General features: G+C 38.7%; 1 protein-coding gene across 1 annotated transcript; it reads left to right on the top strand.

Annotated features, from left to right (window-relative positions):
- The first annotated feature begins 6,871 nt into the window (after positions 1-6,871).
- On the top strand, positions 6,872-23,438 carry LOC142142695 (mast cell carboxypeptidase A-like). Its single transcript, XM_075200543.1, has 11 exons — positions 6,872-6,942; positions 7,065-7,140; positions 9,658-9,782; positions 10,788-10,884; positions 10,983-11,084; positions 17,480-17,575; positions 19,762-19,872; positions 20,520-20,610; positions 20,874-21,076; positions 22,622-22,706; positions 23,194-23,438. Exons 1-11 carry the CDS (start codon positions 6,872-6,874, stop codon positions 23,379-23,381), a joined length of 1,245 nt encoding a protein of 414 aa, XP_075056644.1. The 3' UTR covers positions 23,382-23,438.
- Positions 23,439-23,789: the final 351 nt, after the last annotated feature.

Raw genomic sequence — 23,789 nt, 5'->3', positions numbered from 1 at the left:
TGATAAGAAGCTCTTGGCAATCAAATTGGCCCTCTGTGAGTGGAGACATTTACTGGAGGGTGCTCAGTTTCCGGTAACAGTATACACCGATCATAAGAATTTACTTTATCTACGGTCTGCACATTGTCTAAACACTCATCAAGCCAGATGGGCTCTCTTCTTTTCACGCTTCAATATCAATATTACCTTCCGCCCAGGCTCAAAAAATGTTAAAGCGGATGCCCTTTCTCGCTCATTCGATGCTACCGATACTGAAGCTTCAGAGAGAGACAAACCAATCTTGGATACCAACTGTATATTGGCCTTGTCCCCATTGACCAAGAGGAGTTGTCCTCTAGGGAGAACCTTTGTAACTCTACCCTTCCGTGTTAAATTGCTACATTGGGCTTACTCCTCCCTTTTTTCTGGACATGCGGGGATGCGGAAGACTTGGGAATTAGTCTCCCGAAAATATTGGTGGCCTACCATACACAGGGATGTTAAGTCTTTTGTCTCTGCCTGTTCGAGATGTGCCCAGCATAAGATTCCCAGACAGAGACCAACCGGTCCACTCATGCCTTTACCTGTTCCCGATATTCCATGGTCTCATATTTCAATGGATTTTATTACAGACCTGCCAAGTTCTAAGGGACATACCGTCATCTGGGTCGTCCCTGACCGGTTTTCTAAGGTAGCACATTTTGTTCCCTTGAAGAAACTCCCTTTGTCTCCTGTGTTAGCGGATCTTTTTATTAAAGAGATATTTCGACTTCATGGCTGTCCTGCACACATAGTATTTGATCGTGGGTCACAATTTGTATCTAGATTCTGCAGAGTCTTTTGCCAAAAATTAGGAACCAAACTGGATCTTTCATCTGCATATCATCCCCAGATTAATGGGTTGACTGAGAGGACTAATCAAGAATTGGAGAAGTTTCTAAGGTTTTACATCTCTGCCAATCAAGATAATTGGGTTGACCTCCTTCCTTGGGCAGAGTTCGCTCACAACTACCATTTCCATGAAGCAGCCTCCAATTCCCCCTTCTTTATCTTGTATGGTTGTCATCCCAGGCTACCAGCCTTCTCTTCTCTTCCTCACTCAGAGGTACAAGCGGTGGACTTTCTCTTTCGCAGGTTTTCTGACATCTGGGATCTAGTGAAAACCAGCGTGAGGAGATCCGCGAAGGCGTATGACAAGAAGAAGAGGGTAGCTCCTCAATTCATCCCAGGGGACAAAGTGTGGTTATCCACCCGTAACATCCATTTGAAGGTTCCTAGCAAAAAATTGGCTCCTAGATTCATCGGCCCTTTTGAAATATCCAAGGTTATCAATCCGGTGGCTTTTAAGTTAAAGCTTCCTTCGTCATTACGTATTCCTAGTGTCTTCCATGTGTCTCTCCTTAAACCTGCAATTAACAATCAATTTTCTACTGAAGAGAGGCCTCCACCTCCTGTGGTCATTCAAGAACAGTCTGAGTTTGAAGTCAAACAAATTCTGGATTCCCGTCGTTCAAGAGGAGTTCTGCAATTTCTAGTGGACTGGAAAGGATACGGCCCCAAAGAACGTTCATGGGTTCCGGCTGCTGATGTGCATGCTCCACGACTTCTACGAGCCTTTCATAAGAAATTCCCCACCAAGCCGGTATAGGTGTCCGGAGTCCACCTTTTTTGGAGGGGGGTACTGTTACAACTCACCTGTACTCTCTCCAGCGCCGCGATCCTCTCTTCCTTGCGGGTCGCGGCGGTGCTGTCACATGCCAGTCGGGGCGGGGAATTCAAATCTGTAAACTACAGCGTCAGAGCAACTTCCTATGTACCCTGACTAGGTGCTTCTCGTGTGTCTCCAGTGTACCAGCTCCTTACAGGCTTTTCAGTCATTAACTCCTTGTGTACAAGACCCAGGCTTGCTGACTACGTATTATCTCCACTCCAGGTGTACCAGCCCCCGGCTTGCTGACTACGTATTATCTTCACTCCAAGTGTACCAGAATCAGGCTTGCTGACTACATATTATCTCCATTCCAAGTGTACCAGACCCCGGCGTGCTGACTACGTATTATCTCCACTCCAAGTGTACCAGACCCCGGCCCGCTGACTACGAATTATCTCCATGCCAAGTGTACCAGACCCAGGCTTGCTGACAACGTATTCCTCTCCATTCCAAGTGTACCAGACCTCAGCTATCCTGATCCTACCTTCCAGTTCCAGTGTTATCATGGGCTACCTCCTATCCTTACCTCTAGAGGCAGACCAGTGGACCGCGACCTGCGATCCTCCGCAGCAAATCCCATCCCCCCTTGCGGCGGTTCTTGGTGAACACCATGGGGTTCGTTAGACTCCGCACCACCGGCCGGCCAGCGCTTATCTAGAGTAAGGCAAGTACTCCATATTCATTACTTACATTGCTACATAATTGTTACACCCCTTTCATTGTTGCACTGTTTCCCCCGTTATCCTTGCACTGTCCCCCCTACATTATTGCACTGTTTACCCCCTTCATTCTTGCGCACACACACACACCCTTCATTATTACACTGTTTCCCCTTCATTCTTGCACTGTTTCCTCACCCTTCATTATTACAAAAATCCCCCCCTTCATTATTACACTGTTTCCCCCCTTCATTCTTACATTGTTTCCTTCCCCACTTCAATATTGCACTGTTATCTCTGTTTTTACTTACCTTTCTATGATCTTCTCTTTCTTTTCTGTCTTCTTTTTATCAATGCTGTCCATGTGTGGCTCCTTAGTAGCGTGATGACGTCATGTTCAACACTGTCAGGGAGCCCAGAGCAGAGAGGAGAGTGCCAAGTGCCACCAGTCACCTTGTTTTTAGTTTTTTTAGCTGGACCGGTAAACAGGGGGGAAGGCAGGCAAAGAAGCATCTCTCTGGCATGGCGCCCCGTTCTGAAATAATCAGTTGTACAGGTAATAATTCTGTATGTAATCGCTGCGACTCCTTGTGGTCTCTTTAAGATCTTTATCAGCTGTCATTTGATCTCAATGGCAAAACAAAGAGAGGTGCAGCCATAGTGAAGTATTATAGGATAATAGGATGCCTCACCACTGAACATCGCACATTCATCCTTTATAAATGTAAGTGTTCATTTGGCATCACTTATTGATCACTTGGAATAACAAAACTTCACTATGGATGCACTTCTCTTTTTTTCCCCATCTGCGCCTTAATAGACAATTTCATGATATATGCCTAAACTAGGCAAATAATCCTTAGACACAGTACTTTACACAGGTGCCTTTGAATAGAGTTATCATGCAATAGACTGTTAGGTCCTGTTACTTACCCCTCCTCTGTCTTTCTAAGCTGTCCGCAGTATTTTTTGGTCTCAGGTTTCTCTGCAGGGTGCTACCCAGTCTGTCACCACTCCAGAGTTCCCTCCAAAACCAGTACCTGGGCTCGGCCATCTTGGATCCAGTCACCTGATCCCTCTCAGCCAGTCGGAGTGCTGCTGCAGCTCAGCTGACTGCAGCCTCCAATCAGGGGATAGCAGTTACTATAAAAGGACTTCCTGAAGCCCTAACCAGTTGCCAGCACAACGTTGATCCCTTAGACGCCAACCTGGTATCTAGCAGTCTGCAATCTATACAATTGTTTCTGCCCAGACAGTGCAGTCTGCAATTCGGTTCCAGTCTGGTCCAGCCCTCCTGTTCCAGTCTGGTCTAACAGCCCAGTTCCAGCATGGTCTCTCCTGCTAATCTGATCATTGTCTTGCTACTCTTGACTTCTTGCCAGTCTCCAGTGCCATTCAAATTTAGCAATATCCTGAATTCTCAGCAACCACCACCTGCACCAGTTTTTTCCCTCTCATACAAAGGAAGCTAATCAGGTCACCCAGCTTTGTGCATGTTGTCACCAGTTCAATTCCAGAGACAAAATCCAGTCCGGATACACACCAATCCTCATACATGACAAGAGACCACTTACGTCCCTGGTGATCTAGTAGTAGTATCTCAGTCCACCAGCAAATTACTAAAATAACCAGATATACTTATCTGGAAATCCCCCACTCCATAAATCTTTGTTTGAACTCTTCTTCAATGGCACCTGTCTTTCATTCTGTCCCAAATAACAGCTTCAGGCTTTTGTTTTTTCTCTTTTCATAGTATATCTCTCTCGTTCCTTTTGCTGCTGTCTCTCTCTGATTCAGCTGTTTTTCTTTCCTCTCACAAAGTTGGTGTCTTCCTTCATCAGCGCCTTATTCCCCTACTTCCTCAGACTTCTCCTCATATGCTTTGACTCCACTTCCCCCCCTGTTTTGGCACCTTTCTCTCTACCTTTGTGCAGGAATATACACTGGGCTGGCTTAAGTCCTCCTCTGGCCTCTCCCAGCAGTAGTGGAGTTTGCTGAGAGAGATTTTGTTTTTCTAATATTCTGTGTCGAAGTCGTATAATTGGATGAACGAAAGTATATTGGTTAATATTGTTTTGCCGTGCGATTGCGATCAGTATGCCACATAACACGTGGCATAGCGCGATCGCATGGTAAAATACGCACGCCCACACTCGCACTATAACATTTAGTTATTTATATATTTCATATTTATATTGGTTCCATTCCACAGTGACTTATGAGCAGATAGTATTTAGTTTATTATTAGTTTATATATTATGATTATATGTACACTTTAGTGTTATTTAAGGTTCAGGTTACAGGAAACGTGTCATGTCTGGTATCATTTTAATCCCCTATTCATCAGCAGTTGTCCGGTTCCTTCGCCGAAGAGATTGCACATTGCATACTCTAGTTAGCGATGTTAGGGAATAAATGTTTAAAGTAATACTGACTATAAAATGCTAATAGACTAGTTGTAACTGGATTCTTGGCGGGAAAGTCAGAGCACAACTCCTGGAGAGATGACCCCCACCTTTGGATATTTTGGTTTGAACTGGCCTATGACCTGCAGCACACTGGACCTTCCTGATACCTGGACCAATAGAAGCAAGTCACACCATCTGCATTGTTCTCTCTGTAACACTGAGTGTATATAGTATAGCTGTGCTGGCACTGGCTTCAGTCATTCTCTGACCACAGTATTCTGGAGTGAAGTACTTTACACTAGTACCAGTGGGAGCGCAGCTAGTGCAAGCGAGCGCAGCGGTACGTATTTATCTTTGGTATCGGCTGTATCATACTGTACTGTATTATAATTATGTATTGAACTGCTAAGTTTTGCTATCAGCTAAAATAAATTACTTTGTACTTTGAAAACACAAATCGCTTATGCAATGCTTATTTGAAAATTATAGAATTACTTTAATAACTGTCGTATGTGCAGTTGCACAGTGGCGCCTGCACCACATGATGTAATACTTTCCAGTATTTGGTACTGGACAGTTCAGGATAAAGGGCAGTGTCTACATGGGTGCCAAATTTTGCATCTTATAATAGCAATAGCTAGGTGAGCCCACAGTTGCGCACATTGAGAAGTCCTTTGGGTCTGCACTTTTTGTGTCTCATTAATTATAAACAAAACAAGTTATTTCCACTGAAGCCACATGGTTTAGGTTTAAAATCCAGAACGCCAGTATGTCTCATCATCTTTGCTCTTCATTTGTAGTTAAGAGTGTGCCAGCCTCTTCCAACTCAGCTTGTCTGTCTTTTTATTTAACTTCGGATTCTAAGGAACAATGGGAAATTGAGATGCATATACAGGGGCAAAGGCAGGATTTATAGAGTGGGGTTTCCATAGAGTGGGGTTTCCATTGAATGGGCTTTTCATTTCTAGACAGTGTAAGGCGGTTTTACAGCTCTTCCCATATCCTTAAAATACACAAGCAATGTTGTGTGCACTACTGTTAGCTGCACATAGCTTCCTCTTCAGGAGCAGTCAACAAGTGTGACATTGTGATGCAAGACATTACACCCAACTGTCCTGAACAGAACAGTCACCCAAAACCGAATCAAGACAGTTGGCAGACTGTCCTTTTCTCCTAGCATTTCTTTGAGCTTTCATACCGGTTGCGAGTCATGTCTTAAGTTCAGTTGCTGCTTTATTAGATCCTGGAATGTTGGGGTCCTGATTGGAAAAAGAAAAGGTACATGAAAAATAAAAAAAACTTGCAATGAGTGAACACTCTAGGCACCCTTGATGCTAGCCAGCACCAAATGTTAAATCAATAGTACCCTTATTTAATAATTAGGCCTCTCTCTCTGCAGACAGCCTATGTATTAAATTAATGGCAATTACATTTTATAAATAGACCTATTTCCCCCCAACCAGCCCAAACAAATTATTAGTTAGAGTCTCATGCTGGCTGCAAATGTGGGACACCACACGTCCATCATGCATGCACTACATGGCATGATATCAGCAGGGGAGTGGAGGAATGGACTAGTATGATCCGCAGCTGCATAGCGTAAGGTGGCCAGCCACCAGGAAACGTTCAGAGCAGTGGGAGATTAAGGGAGGGGGTTTCCAGGCAATTGGAAACCCACTCTAAGTGCGTGCCTGATACTAGCCAACTTTTCCTTTCAGGTCAGTTGGCAAGTATAGGCACTGCAAAGCAGGGCTGGGGCTTAATGGCACTAATCACATCACTAAGCCCTGTCTACACCCCCAGGATCCAGGAAAGTGTGCTTCTGGAAGTCCAGGAGGACTCCTTAAAATTTGAGAGCACCCAAGACATTCCGGGAGAGTACGCAAGCATAAGTTAAAGAGGAGGGTGAGAAAGATTCTTTCCTTGGATAATGGATAAAAACAAATGGTAACAGTTGATGAGAATGATGAAATAGTCCTAATTATCAGATTTCCAATGTTATCTGGAAATACTTCATTAGCATAACAGAAGACGGTTGGCAATCACATGTGCTTTAGTGATAAGAGTTAGATATAAGAAAGGAAAAATAAGTAGGTTAAATAACAACAAGCAACATGAAAATTTTATTGCTTCTGTCTTGTACTGTGGTCACTTTCAGTGCACCATCTAGTCGCCGGTTTGACAAGTAATGAAAATACTGTAACTTCTCTATCTCTGTTCAAAGCTTTCCTTTAAGTGGTCGATCTGTTATTATCTACTTAAATTTATTATATAAACTTTGTGTTTGTGATTTGTGTTTCTTTCCAGTGAGAAAGTTTTCCAAGTTACACCTAAAAATGAAAAGGAAGTGGATTTCATTAAATATTTGGATAAAACAATGCAGGTAGGTTGATTTTACTAATGACAATATTGATTTTTATGCTTGAATAATTGAAAATACTAATAGTGATGCCTTAAAGTCAAGGTGAAGATCAATGCATGTATCGCTTTTATCTCCCAGACCCGAAAAAGAGAGTTTTAATCATTTTAAATATACAGAAATTATATATTTTATTAAAATCATGAATATGTGCAAAAAAATATAATTTTCTTTACTTGAGTTTCTTTTCTGCCCTGTTACAATTTTAGTCCAAGCTCTTTAGCTGTCTATTAACTTGGTCTACTTAACTTGGTTGTCCTGGTCTACAACAGTCATCATCATCAGCAAGGATCAGCAACAGCCCTGTTGCAGTTGTACATTTCCTAACAGGCGTGTATGTGTAATTCTGTCAGTCTGTATGAGCCCTATTTGTGGGAACACACCTTTAGTGTACTGTTAGGAAATGTTAGCCCATATAAGTAGCTAATATTGTATTTGTTACTGTATTGTTACTATTATTTGTCACATGAGACATTACTGAAATGGTTATAATCAATAGAAAAGGAACAGTAGTGAATTATTACATTCACAGCAATTCTAAAGGAATCCTTAGAGTGTTATGGTAGTGATGTCAACAGTCACATGTTAATATAGGGACATATTTTTTTGGGATGAGATGTGTGTAGGTTCCTTAATGATAATCCTGAAGTATCAAAATCTGATCGGACCGGAATTGTTCAGTATATGTAGAAAGTCTCCATATGACCATATTGGACTGATTGTATGGTCAACTACTAAATATTTCATGCTATATTATCTTAAAATCAATGTGTTTTATCAAAAAACCCAAAGAACATAACTTTGCAAGGCCGATAGGAAGCAAATAAAAAATGTTTTGCGTTGACATACATTTAACATAGAATTAGGGTAAATATGGTCTGCTACATATAGGCAATGGGAAATTAGATGGATATTTTGCATTTACATGGCACATTTATTATTGTATCTACAGTGTTTAGTTTCAACATGTCCATAATGTCAGTTGTATACATTTAAAACTTTATTATATAGTGATGAACTATTCAAGATTTATGCACATAACATTTCAAAAATTACTTGTCAGTGACTCCAATGTCACTCTTCATCATCATCATTACTATTTATTTATATAGCGCCACTGATTCCGCAGCGCTGTACAGAGAACTCATACACATCATGTATTACACTTACTCCAGACTTGTGTATACAAATTACTTTACAACTTTTGTCACTTCTTGTAAAGACTTTAAATCTCAGCTGAGCAGATGTTGGTTGGTTATTTTCCAACTGGGCTTATTTGACAAACTGCTGGATAAATTTACTAAAACTTCTAAAAAAAGGAAAAGTGGAGGTGTTGCCCACAGCAATCAGATTCTAGTTACTATTTTCTAGAATGTACTTTTCCTTTTTAGAAGTTTTAGTAAATCTACCCCCTTAAGTTTTATTTTATCCTTTTATTTTACTTGATGATGTCCAGGAAAAAGCATAGGGTGCTTAATAAACATCTGCCCTCATTTATACAGTTACTGCCCTGCCCCATACAAACTGTAGCTAAAAGGTTCCCTGGCTCTTGAATGTCCCCTGAAATGTCAGCAAATATGTATATACATAATAGTTTCTCCTTGGGCTATTGTGTTAATAGATTTTGGATAATTTTAGTCAGTTTCAAGCCAGTGTTGGGCTATGTATATAAATGTATATAAATGACATCTAACAACCCTAGTAGAAGAGTCCAAATTTTTTAAAGACTGCTGTCACTGACCTTTTTTTATATTGCGAGCAACTCTGCAGCATCTGTTGTGCCTTTCATTGTATACTGACTGTTAATGGTTGTTGTGTACAATATTACAAGATAACTAGCTGCCAGTTGGTATTTGTAGGATGTGTATTAGCTGTATGAATAATTTGATTGAGTACAGAGAGTTGGAGGAGACTTCTAGTCTATTTTTCAGGTGATCTAGGGGTTACCTATCAGAATTTCTGTTATTATCATACTGTAAGACGTTACCTATAAGTATAGATTAACATATTGATTTGCCATGTGTGAATTCAGTAAAGTGCATATACATTCCATTCCCAGGGGAAATCTATTAACATCCTTGATTTAAAATAAATCAATTTGGAGAGTAATGATGCAGAAGCATTTTGATATAGATATATATATATATATATATATATATATATATATATATATACATATGTACACATGTATGTTATGCCATATAGCAATGGGTAAGAAAAATGTGCTTCTTTGCTTGTTAGGTTTAAATCTTGTAAAATTGAATGATAATGATACCTGGTAGATTTGTGGACTCCTAATGCAGCTTATAATAATAAGTATAGGCAGGGGCAGGCTGCCCCCTTGGGCTGGGTCAGTGGGCCACCTGCATTTTTTTTCCTTTATAATAGGCTGCTGAGGCGAGTCTTGCCCACCTGGCTAAAATTTGCCAGCCCTCCACTGAGGCTCAGTCATCTCCTTTACATTTCTTTTCATGTTTACAGCTCGATTTCTGGAAGCCTAAATCATCTCACCATGTGACTGTGAAAACCAATGTGCATTTCCATGCCAATGCTGAACAGTCTAAATCTATTGTGGATCTCTTAGACCAGAAGGAGATTGAATACAAGTAGGAATTTAATCTGTTCTATGTAGTATAGAGTAAAATGGAACATTCCTCCTGTCCCTCCACACTGCATATAGGACAAGATATTTTTATTTGGTAATATTATACAAATGACACAGATGTGCTGTTTCAAAACTGTAGATCAAATATTAGCTTTAATCAGTCTAGTACATGTGTGTACTGATTGCCCTACAGAGAGAAAAATGTTGTGTGGTAGTAGATAACATAAAAATGTTGTATGGTAGTAGATAACATAAAAATGTTGTATGGTAGTAGATAACATAATCTGGTTAATATATAAGTATAGTAACATGATGGTACCCTTTACTGGCAAATAAGAAAAATCAAAATGCAAGCTTTCTAGCTATTCTGTCCCCTTTATCATGCAAGTTTTGCTGCTTTTAGTGAAATACTGCTACAGACAGAACATTTCTCTAGTTCCTAATGTTGCATAACTGTCAAATATCACACAATTATGACAAACACATTTTTCTGTATGGCGTCATACACCAAGGCTGGGTACACAATACAGGAAATGTATCCGACGCAATATTGTGAATGAATTTACCAACGACAGAAAAACCCTGACCCTGTTACAATATGATACATGATGGCTAGTGGCATCCCCTTATGGATAGATTTCATCCCAAAACATCCATTTTGATAATGACACAAGTGATTACACCCATGAGCTGAACCCTGCTATGTCTATATCATGAAAGCAAAAATATTGGATCTCAACCCTAATTGCATCCTTTTTGTATAAGGTTGATCTCTGACATTGATGTCCAATGAGAATTCCCCTAGCCTCACTGTAGGCAGACTGGCATTTGTGAGCTCTTTTGTTGCCTCCATTGTATATATTAACTAGATGTTAACCACTTCTGTGACATGGCTGCATAAAAAATATATATAGAACAAATATACATAATTTTACTGTCATTCTATAATATACATTTTAATTCATTGTTTTAATGTGTTTATATTTTGATTGTTACTTTTCATTAGAATAATTTTCCATAACTTGCAAGATGTAATTGAGAACCAATTTAAGAAAGATGGCGAACATCAGAAGGCGTCCACTCGCTACTATCAATGGAAAGAGGTCAGCTACATAACCGTCCTTTTAAATGTCATGTGAAAGATTCAATAGTAAATCAGGGAACTCAGTCACTAAATATATTATCTCATTACTTTTATTAGATTGCTATGTGGGTTTATTCTGTCTCATTAAAATACCCAAAGCTGGTTTCCATGGTAAATATTGGAGAAACGTTTGAGGGACGCCCCATGCCTGTTCTGAAGGTACAAATCTCCTCTAATATGTGTTTCTAATCATTCTGAAATGATAAACATAAATGTGACTTATTGAATATTTTGTACTCTCACTTTTAATGCTGTAATAACAAATGACATGCTTCTCTAAAATTCTAACAATTTCAGAAAATGACATTTTATAATTTAAAGGAGAAAAACATTGTAGTAGTGTCTTATGTAAGAAAATCACCAAGCAAATGTTTTTGTACTCCGTGAGCTTCACTAACTATTATGCATTCTATCATCAATCATGACATTTAAAAAAAGCACTTAAAAAGGTTCTTAGTAGTTTCTGCTGCCGATTCCCCCCTTTTCCCGCTGCATATGGGGTAGCCCATCTGCTCTCTTCTAATACTGCTACATCTCTCATATTCTGTCCTGCATGTGTAAACATATACAGTATATGCAGTCAGTTCTGGTTCAGTGATAAAAATTAAAGGATCCTGGAAGGCACTTAGGGGTAGATTTATTAAAGAGTGGTTTGGTATGTAGTTTGTAACCTGCCCAACATCAGATGTGGTCTTCAGTCCGAAACCGCAGGATTTATAATCGTGCTGTTTGGAGGCTGACAACTCAAACCTTATACAATGTGTTGCAGTTTGCAAACCTCTGAACAGCATGCAGTTAACATCCAGTTTTACCCCTTAAATCTGTAAGAACCCAGTGCTACTCTGCATTGAGACTGTTCCTCTAGGGCAGAGGTCAGGGAATTTTTTTACCTTTTACCCCAAAATATATTTAGATATGCCGACGTTACCCCCTTGATTTAAAACGAAGGAAACCATATATTATTAATTATTTGAATTAAAAATTGTATTGGATCTATTCAAAATTTCTTTGAAAGCTTCAACTTCAAAACTTCAGGTTTTGGAGAACAGATGTTGCTTCATTTTTGATAGGAGAGTATCAATATTGGGGCATTTTGATGTCAGAGCAATTTGGATACAGTCTTCAGCGTCCAATCGATTTCTCTGCTTTGTTTTTATGTTCGTTAGAGTGTAAAATCCTTGTTCGCAAAGGTAGGTTGTTGCAAAAGGCAGCAACTTTTTGACTGCATCCTCGTTTTGAATGCCTTTGCAGCTGTTGACATCAAAAAATATGACAAATTTGCAATATGTGCTTCATAATTGCATCGAAGCTCTAGAAGTGCCTCTGCCAATCCTTGAGGCTCTTCTGGTACAACTGCAATTTCACATTTAAAGGGGTCTACAATCCAACTGACAGCATGTGAATCTGCAGCATTACCCCCAGGAATTTCATTTTTACCCCATTTGGGGTAATTTATCCCTGCTTCCTGACCACTGCTCTAGGGGAATGGGGGACGACGACGAATAAATGATTCAGGACCAGATTAAGGGCACCCTAGGCTAAAACTCTTGTAGCACTCCCTCACCTTCAATGACATGCTAATTAATACTCAATAGGTAACCGTGAACTCGTTCTTAATTTAAAATCCAGCTTCCTTGCCCCCCCCTCCCCCCAATGTTTATGTTTACGTTTTTTTTTTTTAATTTGAAAAGTTTTTATTGATTTTGTGAAATACAACAAAGTGAAAATAGCAATGTATACAGGGAACAAGCAGAAACTGATAAAAGCTGTACAAACACATTTCTATAAAACATCAGACAACATACATCAGAAATAGTTGGGCTGGGGGGGGGGAGAGAGGGCGGCAAGAGGAGGAAAGAAGGGGACAAGGAAGGAGACATGTTTAGATACAAAGAGCAGTGCAGTAGAATACAATTGGAAACGACAATACAAATTAACCCTAGGGGCTAGGTTAGACTTAAAGGTTCCTGAGGGGGCAGGTTCTCCATGTAATATTCATACAAGGGGAACCACTTAATCAGAGGGGAGGACACAGCAGAGGAATATTTAAATCCAATGGTTTCCATTACGTAACTTTGTTGAGTTTTGGCAGTGATTTTAGAAATAGGTAGGGGTAACAGAGACTTCCAATGTTGGGCTATTGCCGCCCCAGTGGCAATGAGGACATGCCTGGTGACCTAGTGATTGTGGCGCTGGAAATGGGGTGGGTAGAGATGTAGAAGTGCCATAGCGGGACAAGGACAGACTCTGGTTTTGGTGACCCGAGACATCAAATGGAAGACTGCATCCCACAATGGTCTCAAAAAATGCCAATTTCCCCACACTCTCTCTAACAATATTTAGATACTGAGGGACAAATTCTGTGGAGCTTATCCAGGGTGAAATACAGCCGGTGTACAATCTTAAGCATGATCTCAAAGGGGTTAGTACATTTAGACATTTATGGTCCCTTTTTAAAAGGGTCACATCAATCTTTGTCACTCATTTTGTTGTCATTAATATCAGAAGTGTATAACAATATGGAGGCATGTACAAGCGCTCAAGAGGATGGATAGGAAAGTTGAAAGGAGGGTCACCCCTGCGCCTGTCACCATCCTTGTCATTCCTACTCACTTATCCTCAAGTGCCTCCCAAGGATGACTCGCTGTCTTCAGCCTATACCATTGGAATGTGCCAGCTGTTTCCATGGGAATATGTCAACATTAGAACCTTACAACATTTTTTTCATGTTTTCTTTTTACTTTGGAGAACAACTATTCTCTTACTTTGAAAAATGAATTCCAGTTTATACTTCTCCCTGTCCCAATTTTCCACCCCAAAAAATGTTAGACTCAGCAGGTTGTGGCTAGTTAGGTGAACAAATACAGAAAACAAATATTGGAGACAATAGGACTCATCTATGAACCACAAAACACAATGCTACTTTTTGTACTTACTATATTTCAAGGTGCATGCTAATCCATGGTCTCTGGAAACAATCTGAGCTTACATTAGCCAATAGGTGAATGCCCCATAAAATGTGCATGGTGGAATCTGTGGAAATGTAATTTTACAGTCCAACTTACACATCAATAGTGACTTGATTACGTGTGGTACTTGTGTGTGATTGAAGGGTTTTATTACATAAAGTCCACCTAGAAATGAACTTTCCTGCAGAACTGTAAGTGGAAGGTGCCAAATGCATAACAATACAAGTCTAAGGATGAGACCTCATCTAGAAAAGTTCTTTTGCATAGAGTAAAAGACTAAGGACATGCCTGCAAATCTGCAATATATTACATGCAAATGAGGCATTTTTCCCAATGCTGGAGCCATATTCTCCTAATGGAAGATCGAGAGACCAAGGATCTTTTTGTTATATAGAAATATTTTAGCCATCAGAAGGGCAATTGATGCAAGTGCCTTGGGTTATTCTATTGTACAGTGCATTCACATACTATAAAATCTCCTTTAATTTCATATGCTAATAAAAACTGTTCTTTATAAACTAATGACACTATTTTCACTAGAGATGGGGGGCTCGGTATCCCGAGATCCGAACCCAACCGAACATTGCCTATCCGAGCACCGAGCCGAACTCTCCCGCCTGTTTGGAATCTAAATCGAGGCAAGACGTCATTGTGACGTAGTCGGATCTCGGGGTTCAGTTCTAGCGATATTTGAAATGCATAAATACCAGCCTCCACAGCAATCCATTGCCATTTGACAGAGGTAGAGAGCAGGGTTAGGGCACAGGCTGTTTTAGAGCAGGGAGAGGGCAGTAATTGTATACCTTATTCTTTCAATTATTATTGCAATTCTGATACCAATTCTATTAGCAATTGTTAGAGCAGGAAGAGAGGAGGATAGAGGAGGCATTTTTTTCAATATTTTGCACTACAAGTGCTTTAGGGTGTCCCATATTCCCCAGTGTGAAACAATGATTTTTCTGCCTGCAAAAAGTCATATTTAGCAGCAGTATCTATAGAATATTTTGCACTACAAGTGCTTTGGCCTCATTAAAATGGATTCAAAGCACTCCACATATGAGCAGGATCAGCAAGCAGGTGCTGGCACCAGTCCTGATGGTAGTGTTCCAAGTACGTCATCTGTTAAAGCCTATGTAAAAGTACATAGTCTTTTTAAATCAGGGAAAAAAATACACACCAAAATTTTTTTTACCATGTTGAAGCAAGAAAGAAGTGTAACTGAGGAAAAGTTACCTGCCAATAAAAAAAAATTGCCAACATGCCATTCTACACACGCAGTGGCAAAGAAAGAATGAGGCCTTTGCCTTTCTCTATTAGTGGCAGATCAAAAAATGTTACTGAGCCTTCTTCTTGTACGGTCACTCGTGACCAAGCTAGACCAAGTAATTTGGAGTCTAAAAGTGGTGCACAACTACTGTTACGCGTCAAAGCCGAGCTGCAAGAAAACAGTAAGGCATTAGAGGATAATGTATGCTCTGAATCAGAAATTACACCAATCCCTGTGGAGAGTCCATCCACCAGTGGTATGTCTAATCGTGAGCATTCTGTTTGTGTACCCATAAAGAAGGGCCCTTTTAGCAGTTCTGCTGATGTGTGCCTGAACAGCCTGAGTGTAGCTGGTGATACACAAATTGAGGATGCCACTTTGGAATTAGAAGAGGATGAGGGAGAGATTTGTGTAGGCGACGAGGACGCTAATGAGGATGTTGATGAGGATGATGCAGACAGATACCAAATTGCCTTCCTCAATTTCTATTTATATTCTAGATTCTATAACGGCTGAATAGTTTTCTATTTTACTCCTAGTGGAGGGGGGCCTATAGAGACAGAAACCAAACTGCCTTTGTCCATTTCAATTTTTATTGTACAGTCTATACCGGCTGAATTTTTAAATATTTTCTACATGTGGAGGGGGGCCTAGAGAGACAGAAACCAAACTGCCTTTGTCCATTTCTTTAAATATTTAACTATAAGTGTAGGGTGTAATATACACTCAAAGACGATGGCTGTATTGCCAATAGGCATAGATGGAGAGGAAGACAATCTGGTTTGTGTGTAGAATTAATGACGGCCTACCAGGAATTAAACTGTTTTTTTCATAATTTATTAGCTTTACAATTACCTTACTTATCCAAGAAACAGGTGGAGCACTAAATTAGGTTATTTTAGGCCCAAAAAATTGATTTTTAAACAAAATTGCAAAACAAAACCAAAACACGCAAGGGTGGTTTTGCCAAAACCAAAACCCGAAGGTAATCCAGATCCAAAACCAAAACCAAAACACGGGGGTCAGTGACCATTTCTAATTTTCGCACACATTTTCAGACACACATATTCTGTAGTACAGTTTCCTTTGGACCCAGCCTCATTCTTAGGGACTATGTGTCGTGCTCATCTGCTACAATACAGTGCAATACTCAACTAGCCAACTAACTCACTGCTGGCCTGAACAACATCGCATTCGAGCACAGTAATATAAGCTGTGAATATCCTTCACCTTTTCTGGAAATCACAATATTGTTCCTTTAACAGGTGCTGCTCTTCTCTCTCAGGTCTCAACACTATAGGGCTCCCACCAAGTAACTTAGTAGAACCTGGAATTAAACAAGAGGCGGCTACCTGGCACTAAACCAATTAGTGGCTATTTCCCCGTGAGCGGCAGCTGCTAATAGGAGGGATCTGATAGAGTTATACCCCTTTATACACACTCACATAATCTGAGGGCAACTTCACATATTAAGATTACAGTTCTGATGTGTAAACACACTTTTTTGTTCACATTTTAGAAGAGCTTTAGACTTGTTTTTTTGTTTTAAACCAATTGATTTTTCCTATTCTTATTTTTTTCTACTACTTAAGAGTTCAGACACTTCTATAATATAAAATGGTCTTGAAGCAGTTTTCATGGTGTTTTCAGAAATGTATATGTTAAAATGAATGCTTAGAGTAACGACAAACCAAATCTCTTTTTTATTTCACTTTATTTCATTTTTGTAAAAAAAAACTTTACGCGTGACTTACAAAAATAGAGTGAAATACATACATACAAACAAAACCTTAAACTATATAGAACTCAGTACAATGCCAATGTTTGTTTGTGAACCTGCCCATTGGCTGTAATGTGCAAGAGAACTGACATTCCCTGTAATCACTCATGTGACCCAGCCATTAGAGATAAATTGCATTAATTTATTGCCAACAGAATGGACTGTATATTCACTCAAGGAGTGAATTGTATATAACATGGTAAATATTCCATTTATATCATGTATATGCCAACATATTTCTACTATTCTGGTATTACTGCTGGTAATTTGTTATAGTCTGTAAGAATTCTGAAAATATTTTTCTTATTCCCTTTTATTGTGATTATTGTAAAGCAGTGAAATACTATTCATAGTCTTTCTAGCACCACCTCCACTATGTATACTGCACTGTAAGACCCTAAAAATTAAGGACACTTTCACTGGTCCATTACTTTATTTTGTTTCAGATCTAGCACTTATCCCTTACCAATAAGAACAGTAAGGAAAAAAAATTGTCAAATATTTTAACAACTATTATACTTATTTGTTTCTTAAAAAGATTGGAAAGTCTGCCAAGAAGGGCGTTTTTCTAGAATGCGGAGTCCATGCTCGTGAATGGATCTCACCTGCTTTCTGTCAGTGTTTTGTGAATAAGGTAAGGGAAATCTTTGATGTAAAGCCATATGCTTAGCTTTTAAAACATTACTTTTTGCATTTAAATTATATTACCTTAATTTGAAATCATTTAAAAGTATGATTTCAGCAGCATTTTACTACCTAAATCGCATACAGTACAGCTGTATTATCAGGACTCGTCCCCATGAGAAGTTCTTCAATGTCCGGAGAAATATTGTGTCATGGAAATCTATTGAACTCCAAGCCACATTGCCTTTGCTATTCATACAGACAACAGTGACTTACCAAAATGAAACAATAAGGAGCTCAGTTTGCTAAACCCTGTTATTTATAAGAAATAAAGAACAACTTAAAATATGACTGCTGCTCTGTAAAGAGGCTACTGCATGCATCATCCAAGGAAAACGTATATGTTGAGAATGAAGTAATGAAGATATAATGATTGTCATCAAGCACAATTAGCACAAGAATGATACATTAAAAAAGGTAGTGATATTAGTGACTGTCATTGATGTCAACTGTCATTGTTGTTGCCATCTCTATTCCTCCTATGGTAATCTCCGCAGGCTCCTTGGTGACAGCAACTGCCACCAAACTTGGGGAACAACTGTTTTGGCAGTGAGCATGTCTCTAAAAAAAAAAAACATCATTCTAAACAAAGTTACTTCAAACTGACAGATAACCACAAGTGTGTCAGTGCAGCACAAAAGCAAATGTCTTTTCCAGAACCAGCAGATGCTCAGTTAAGATAAACGGTGAAGGTCAGTCATGTTTGCCAGCAGCTGACTGTTTTATGATTTCCACTGTGACAACCATATCACACCACTGGAGGCTGCAGAGAAGTGCCTATCAGTACTTTATTATTAGTAACTGATAATGGTGCTGCATATGAATAGCCACATGCACTTTCCCCTCCAGCAACTACAATTGTTATTCTGTTATTTAATGTATTAAAACGTGTAATGCTGCATGGAAATCTATGGATCCATTAATCTCTGACATACTATTGTTGTCCTTTCCCACTTCCCTTAAGTTTCTGTTCCTGCTGCTCTCGCTCTGTCACACCTCCTTTCTCGTAAAGCTAATCAGCTCCTTCGGTCTACAGTAACACCTCCATGCTGATGACACCCAGCTCTACATTTTCTCTCCCCACCTCTCCTCTTCCCTACTTTTGTGGATTTCCAAATGTCTACCTTTCCTCAACTCACCTCTCCCCCTCCCTACATTCACTGATTTCCGACTGTCTATCCACCATCTCCTTCTGGCTCAAACAATGCTTTATCCCAATTGACCAAAACCAAGCTTATTGTCTTCCATTGCAAGCCACCTTCCTTCTCAACCTCAAGTCTGCTGCTTTGGTGTCACCCTTGATTACTCTCTCATTCATTCTTCCATTCAATCCCTCTCCCACTTTTGTTACTTACATCTTCGGACCATCACCAGAAAAATAGAGTGACATACATACATACATACATACATGCAAACAAAACCTTATACTATATAAAACTCAACACAATGCCAATGCTTGTTTGTGAACCTGCCCATTGGCTGTAATGTGTGAGAGAACTGACAAGGCTCCTTGGCCCTCTCTCTCTGTAACTCTGCTTCCTTGAATAATTGTCTCCACAGTCTAATCATTTTTCCTGTCACAAAAAACACAGAACTTTCCAGCAGCCCTCACAGACTGGACTTTTCTGGGTCTTAAAATATCTCCAGTATCGTGCTGTGAGACATTGCTGTTTCACTGGGTCCTAGTGTCCAACAGTTTCTGGGTATCACATCTCTATAACATTGCAACAAGATTGATTTTTCTCTCATGCCACTGTTTCTGCCTCCCCTCTTTGGCAATCCTTCCACTGGCCCCCTTTCCCATATAGAATCCAATTCAAACTCCTCGTCTTCACCTAAAAAAGCTCTTGCCCAGTCCTCACTCCCCTGCATCTCCACCCTCTTCTTCCTCCACATTCCCTCCCACACTCTCCACTTAGCTAATGACCATTGCCTCTCCTCCCCTCTGATTACTACTTTTCACTCCAGCCTCCAAGACTTTCCTTGTGCTGCTTCACATTTCTGGGACACCCTCCGTCACCCCTCGTCAAACTCTTCTCCAGCCTCCAATGCTTCAAACACTCCCTCAAAATTCACTTGCCTAACCCCTCCCTAAATAGTTTACCACAAACACACTTTTTATTATTTCTTCAACAGGCAATAAGAACATATGGAAAAGACAAAGCTATGACTAAACTGTTAGACAGTGTGACCTTCCATGTCTTACCTGTATTTAACATTGATGGTTATGTTTGGTCCTGGACAGGTGTAAGTATTTTGCATAAAAATCATTATATATTGCCATCACCGTTATACAGTATGTCTGGAAATTTTGAAAAACATTCAGATAAAACAAGAGTAGAACAATTGTTTCATATTTTTAAGGCAAAGCTTGTAAAAAAATTAGAACATATTTAAAGAGTAATTACCAGTGCCCATTAGAAAATAATATATTTTAACTACCAAACTATATATTTTAATATAACTTGATAAATTTATTTTGTGATATCAGAGGGCTACATCAGGCATGGTATAATGGTCTATGAAACCTGTAGCCCACTAGAGATGAAATGGTAATTTTAACAAATTTTTTAAATGCAGTAACATAAATATTATGGATGTATGTTCCTGTATTTTACACATGCCAATATTATTAATAGTTCTGATTGTAATTTGTTATTATTACAGCATTTAAGGTAGTTCCCAGGTTTTAACTTCCATAAACTCCACTGACATCTACAACTTATAGGATATAATAGAACATGGATGTTTTGTAACTTTGTCATATATGTGAGAGGGTTTAATTAATTAGTTAGTTAAAGAATTCTGTCAATAAAAGCAGCCTGTTTATAAAGGTTTATGCAGACCTATTGTTTTAAATAAAAAATGAAGTTCAGGTTTTGTAAAATGTACAGGACCGTATGTGGAGAAAGAATCGAGCTCCAACTTCTAATGATAAATGTTTTGGCACAGACCTCAACAGGAACTTTAATGTATCATGGCATGGTAAGTTACATATAATACAATGCAGTACCATATGGGCATGCAGCCCTTTTTATTGCATATTATAGAAAATATAACATTTATGACATACGATTGCTTATATATATTATATATAAGGATATTTGCTTACTGTATTCTCTCTTGGCATGAATGTTTCCAAATGAACTGATAGATCAAATTGTAATCGATCTGTAAACAGATGTATTGTCATTGCAACGTGCATTTCCAATAAACAATGGATTAATACAAATATGTCCTCTGTCCAGGAATTGACTTTGATAATAGACCCTGTAGTGAAGCCTATGCTGGAAGCGCCCCAGAATCTGCACCAGAGACAAGAGCAGTAACTGCATATGTTCGTGAGAACCTTTCCTCTTTAAAAGCATACATAAGTGTTCACTCATTCTCACAGTTGCTATTGTATCCCTATGGATACACAGAAAAACAGGCACCCAATCATGAGAAACTGGTAGGTTCAAAATCTTAGAAAGAATGTTGTTTACAGTGTGTATTATGAACTATTTCATTTATTACAGTAGTCAGCTATCTTTGTTTAACTAGTACATCACATACAGACTTACTAGAGGGTCAATATATTTACATACTTACGTTACCAGTGTATATTTACTGTGTACTAATGCTGCTCAATAATGTCAAAATTTCACCTGTTTGAAGCCCCCGAACATATTCACAGCACAATCATCAACTGACCTCAATTGGAACTGTGGGTTTGACATTTGCAGTTTGTGCTTGCCATCCTCAAACATGGTTTGTCGGTAGTGTTCTAAGTTTACATTAAAATAAGATTTAATTTTTTTATTTTTAAAAAACACTATTTAAATAATATATTTTAGTTAAAAGTATCTTAACTTTTTTTTTTAAATCTAATTGCAAGCACTACTCTGTCTGAAAAACACTGTTTGAGGTTCACTTACGAGGTTCACTGTTCACAATAAAAATAATAAAATATGAAATGTAACACAGTCAAACAAGTTTGAACATGGTCGACCCTGTATGACTTTCTACACATTTTCTTAAATTCAAGAAACTGAAGAATTTAGACTTCATTTATTTTAACCAGGTCGTGGATTGAAACATGGCCTGTTCATTCATCTCTCCTGTGTACCTTCAAGGTCAAAATCGTTGCTAATTAATTATAAACAGTACGGCATCATAATTTAAAGTTTAATTTGAAAAAAACACCAGTTTCATTTTGCTAATTTTTATGGAGAATTGTGGTATATATAGATATCTCTCCATTCAATGCCTCTTTCCATATGTCAGAATATTTAGAGCCGTTTATGGCGAGGAATGCAGGTATGTTAGAAACACATACTCACTGATCATAGTTATGCCATACAAAATAGGTTACCAATCAAGAATTAGACTTTCATAATTTTTAAATAAAGAAATTGGACATTCATGTGTTGCTAAAGCCGTGAAATTCATAATATGTTTCTCTTGGTTAACAAACAAAGGAGAACGGTCACTGAAAATTACTCTCTTATGCTGTTAATGTGTGTGAAAAAAGAATAAAAAAACAAGCTATGAAAAACTTGAACTTTTCTGGGGGAAAAGGTAATTTGGTAGCGTTAATCATGGGTCACTAGTGGCATATCCCTGATTGACCTTCCAACATGACCCATGGCTGACTTTTTTTAAACTGATGTTTAATAAAACACTCTTCTCCCCAATTAATGAATTGAGCTCGGGTAACTTCAGTAGCAAATGAACTGAAGTGCAGGAGCAGATAATTTTGTACCAAGTGGAATGGTTTATGTCCATGGCTTTTATATCTATGCATCATGCACTTTGAAAGATAACTTTCTATTGAGTTCTTTGGAAATTCTAGATTTTAAAAACAAAACTAAAAATATTTGTGTAATAAACCAGTGAGAAATTTAACCGTAATTCCAAAAACATATAAAGTTGAAATAACCTTTCAAACTATGCTTAGAAAACAATTCTTACCCTTGTTAAGAATTTTTCTCCTAAATATGTTTTTTCCCCACAGGAACAAATAGCAAAATCTGCAGTGGAATCACTCTACAGCCTGTATAATACTAATTACACATATGGACCCATAGCCACTACAATTTGTAAGTCTGTGTTGTGTAGAAAAGTAATACTCCATTCTGGTTTAAAGACTGGAGGAGCGGTGGGTTTTCCAACCTGGCCAGCCTAGCTTTGCACTCACACACCTATCTTTCCAGCAGAATAATAGCCCTGTTGTAGTGTGGTAACAACAGGATGAGAGGGGGCAGGAATATATAAATGGTGACAGGGCAAGGGGTGGGCTCTAAAAATTATATTTTTGCAGGGCTTACTGATATTTTAATATACTACTTTCCCCCTACATCTTTCTGTATATCCATACTCTTACTTAGATGGGACCCTCTCCAGTTGTTGTGCACCAGCAGAAAAACACAGTCTGACCTGGTTGCACAAGCACCTTAAGCCTTAGTCCAAACATCAGTCTGAGAACAGTGTGGATTCTGTGTTCTAACTTAATTGTTTTTTGGAAGTTCTATGTATTAGTAATAGCTTGTTTTTTTCAAGTAATCAATGTACTATTTCTATTTGTAGATCCAGTTAGTGGCTCTTCTATTGACTGGTCCTATGATGAAGGAATAAAATACTCATTTGCCTTTGAGTTGCGCGATGAAGGCGACTATGGTTTTCTGCTTCCTGAGCATGACATAGAACCAACTTGCAGAGAGACTATGCTGGCCGTGAAACAAATTGCCAACTATCTTATTGATCTGGATATTTAAGAGATCAATGCCATTACTTTTAAATTCCTGCTATAAATAAAAAAAACAGCAAACAAACCTTTGATTAAGTTCTCTTTATTTGCTAATTAAATGCATACTGGAAATTTAATTTCACAGTTTAGACCACCACAACACTAGTATCCATTCTATACCACCATTACTTTAGTATCCAATGCACAAATTAATTACACTTGTATCCACTGTACACTACCATGACACTAGTATCCAATCTAGACCATCATAAGACAATTATCCAATCTGCACCACCAATTTAAATTCATAATCTAGAACACCGCAACACTAGTATTCACTCTATACTGCCATAACATTAGAAACCAATCTATACCACTGTGCCACTAATATTCAATGTATACCACCATGACATTAGAGCCCAATGTACATCTCAAT

The sequence above is a fragment of the Mixophyes fleayi genome, chromosome 3, assembly GCF_038048845.1.
Source record: "Mixophyes fleayi isolate aMixFle1 chromosome 3, aMixFle1.hap1, whole genome shotgun sequence".
NCBI lineage: Eukaryota > Metazoa > Chordata > Amphibia > Anura > Limnodynastidae > Mixophyes > Mixophyes fleayi.
This window is presented reverse-complemented; position numbering and strand designations above follow the sequence as displayed.

What these genes read in the sequence shown, in the direction of transcription:
- LOC142142695 (XM_075200543.1), top strand. Translation starts at nt 6,872, where the DNA reads ATGAAAATTTTATTGCTTCTGTCTTGTACTGTGGTCACTTTCAGTGCA. An exon ending in ATTTGGATAAAACAATGCAG is followed by an intron (nt 7,141 to 9,657) that starts GTAGGTTGATTT and finishes TCATGTTTACAG; the next exon opens with CTCGATTTCTGGAAGCCTAA. An exon ending in CTTTAATGTATCATGGCATG is followed by an intron (nt 20,611 to 20,873) that starts GTAAGTTACATA and finishes TCCTCTGTCCAG; the next exon opens with GAATTGACTTTGATAATAGA.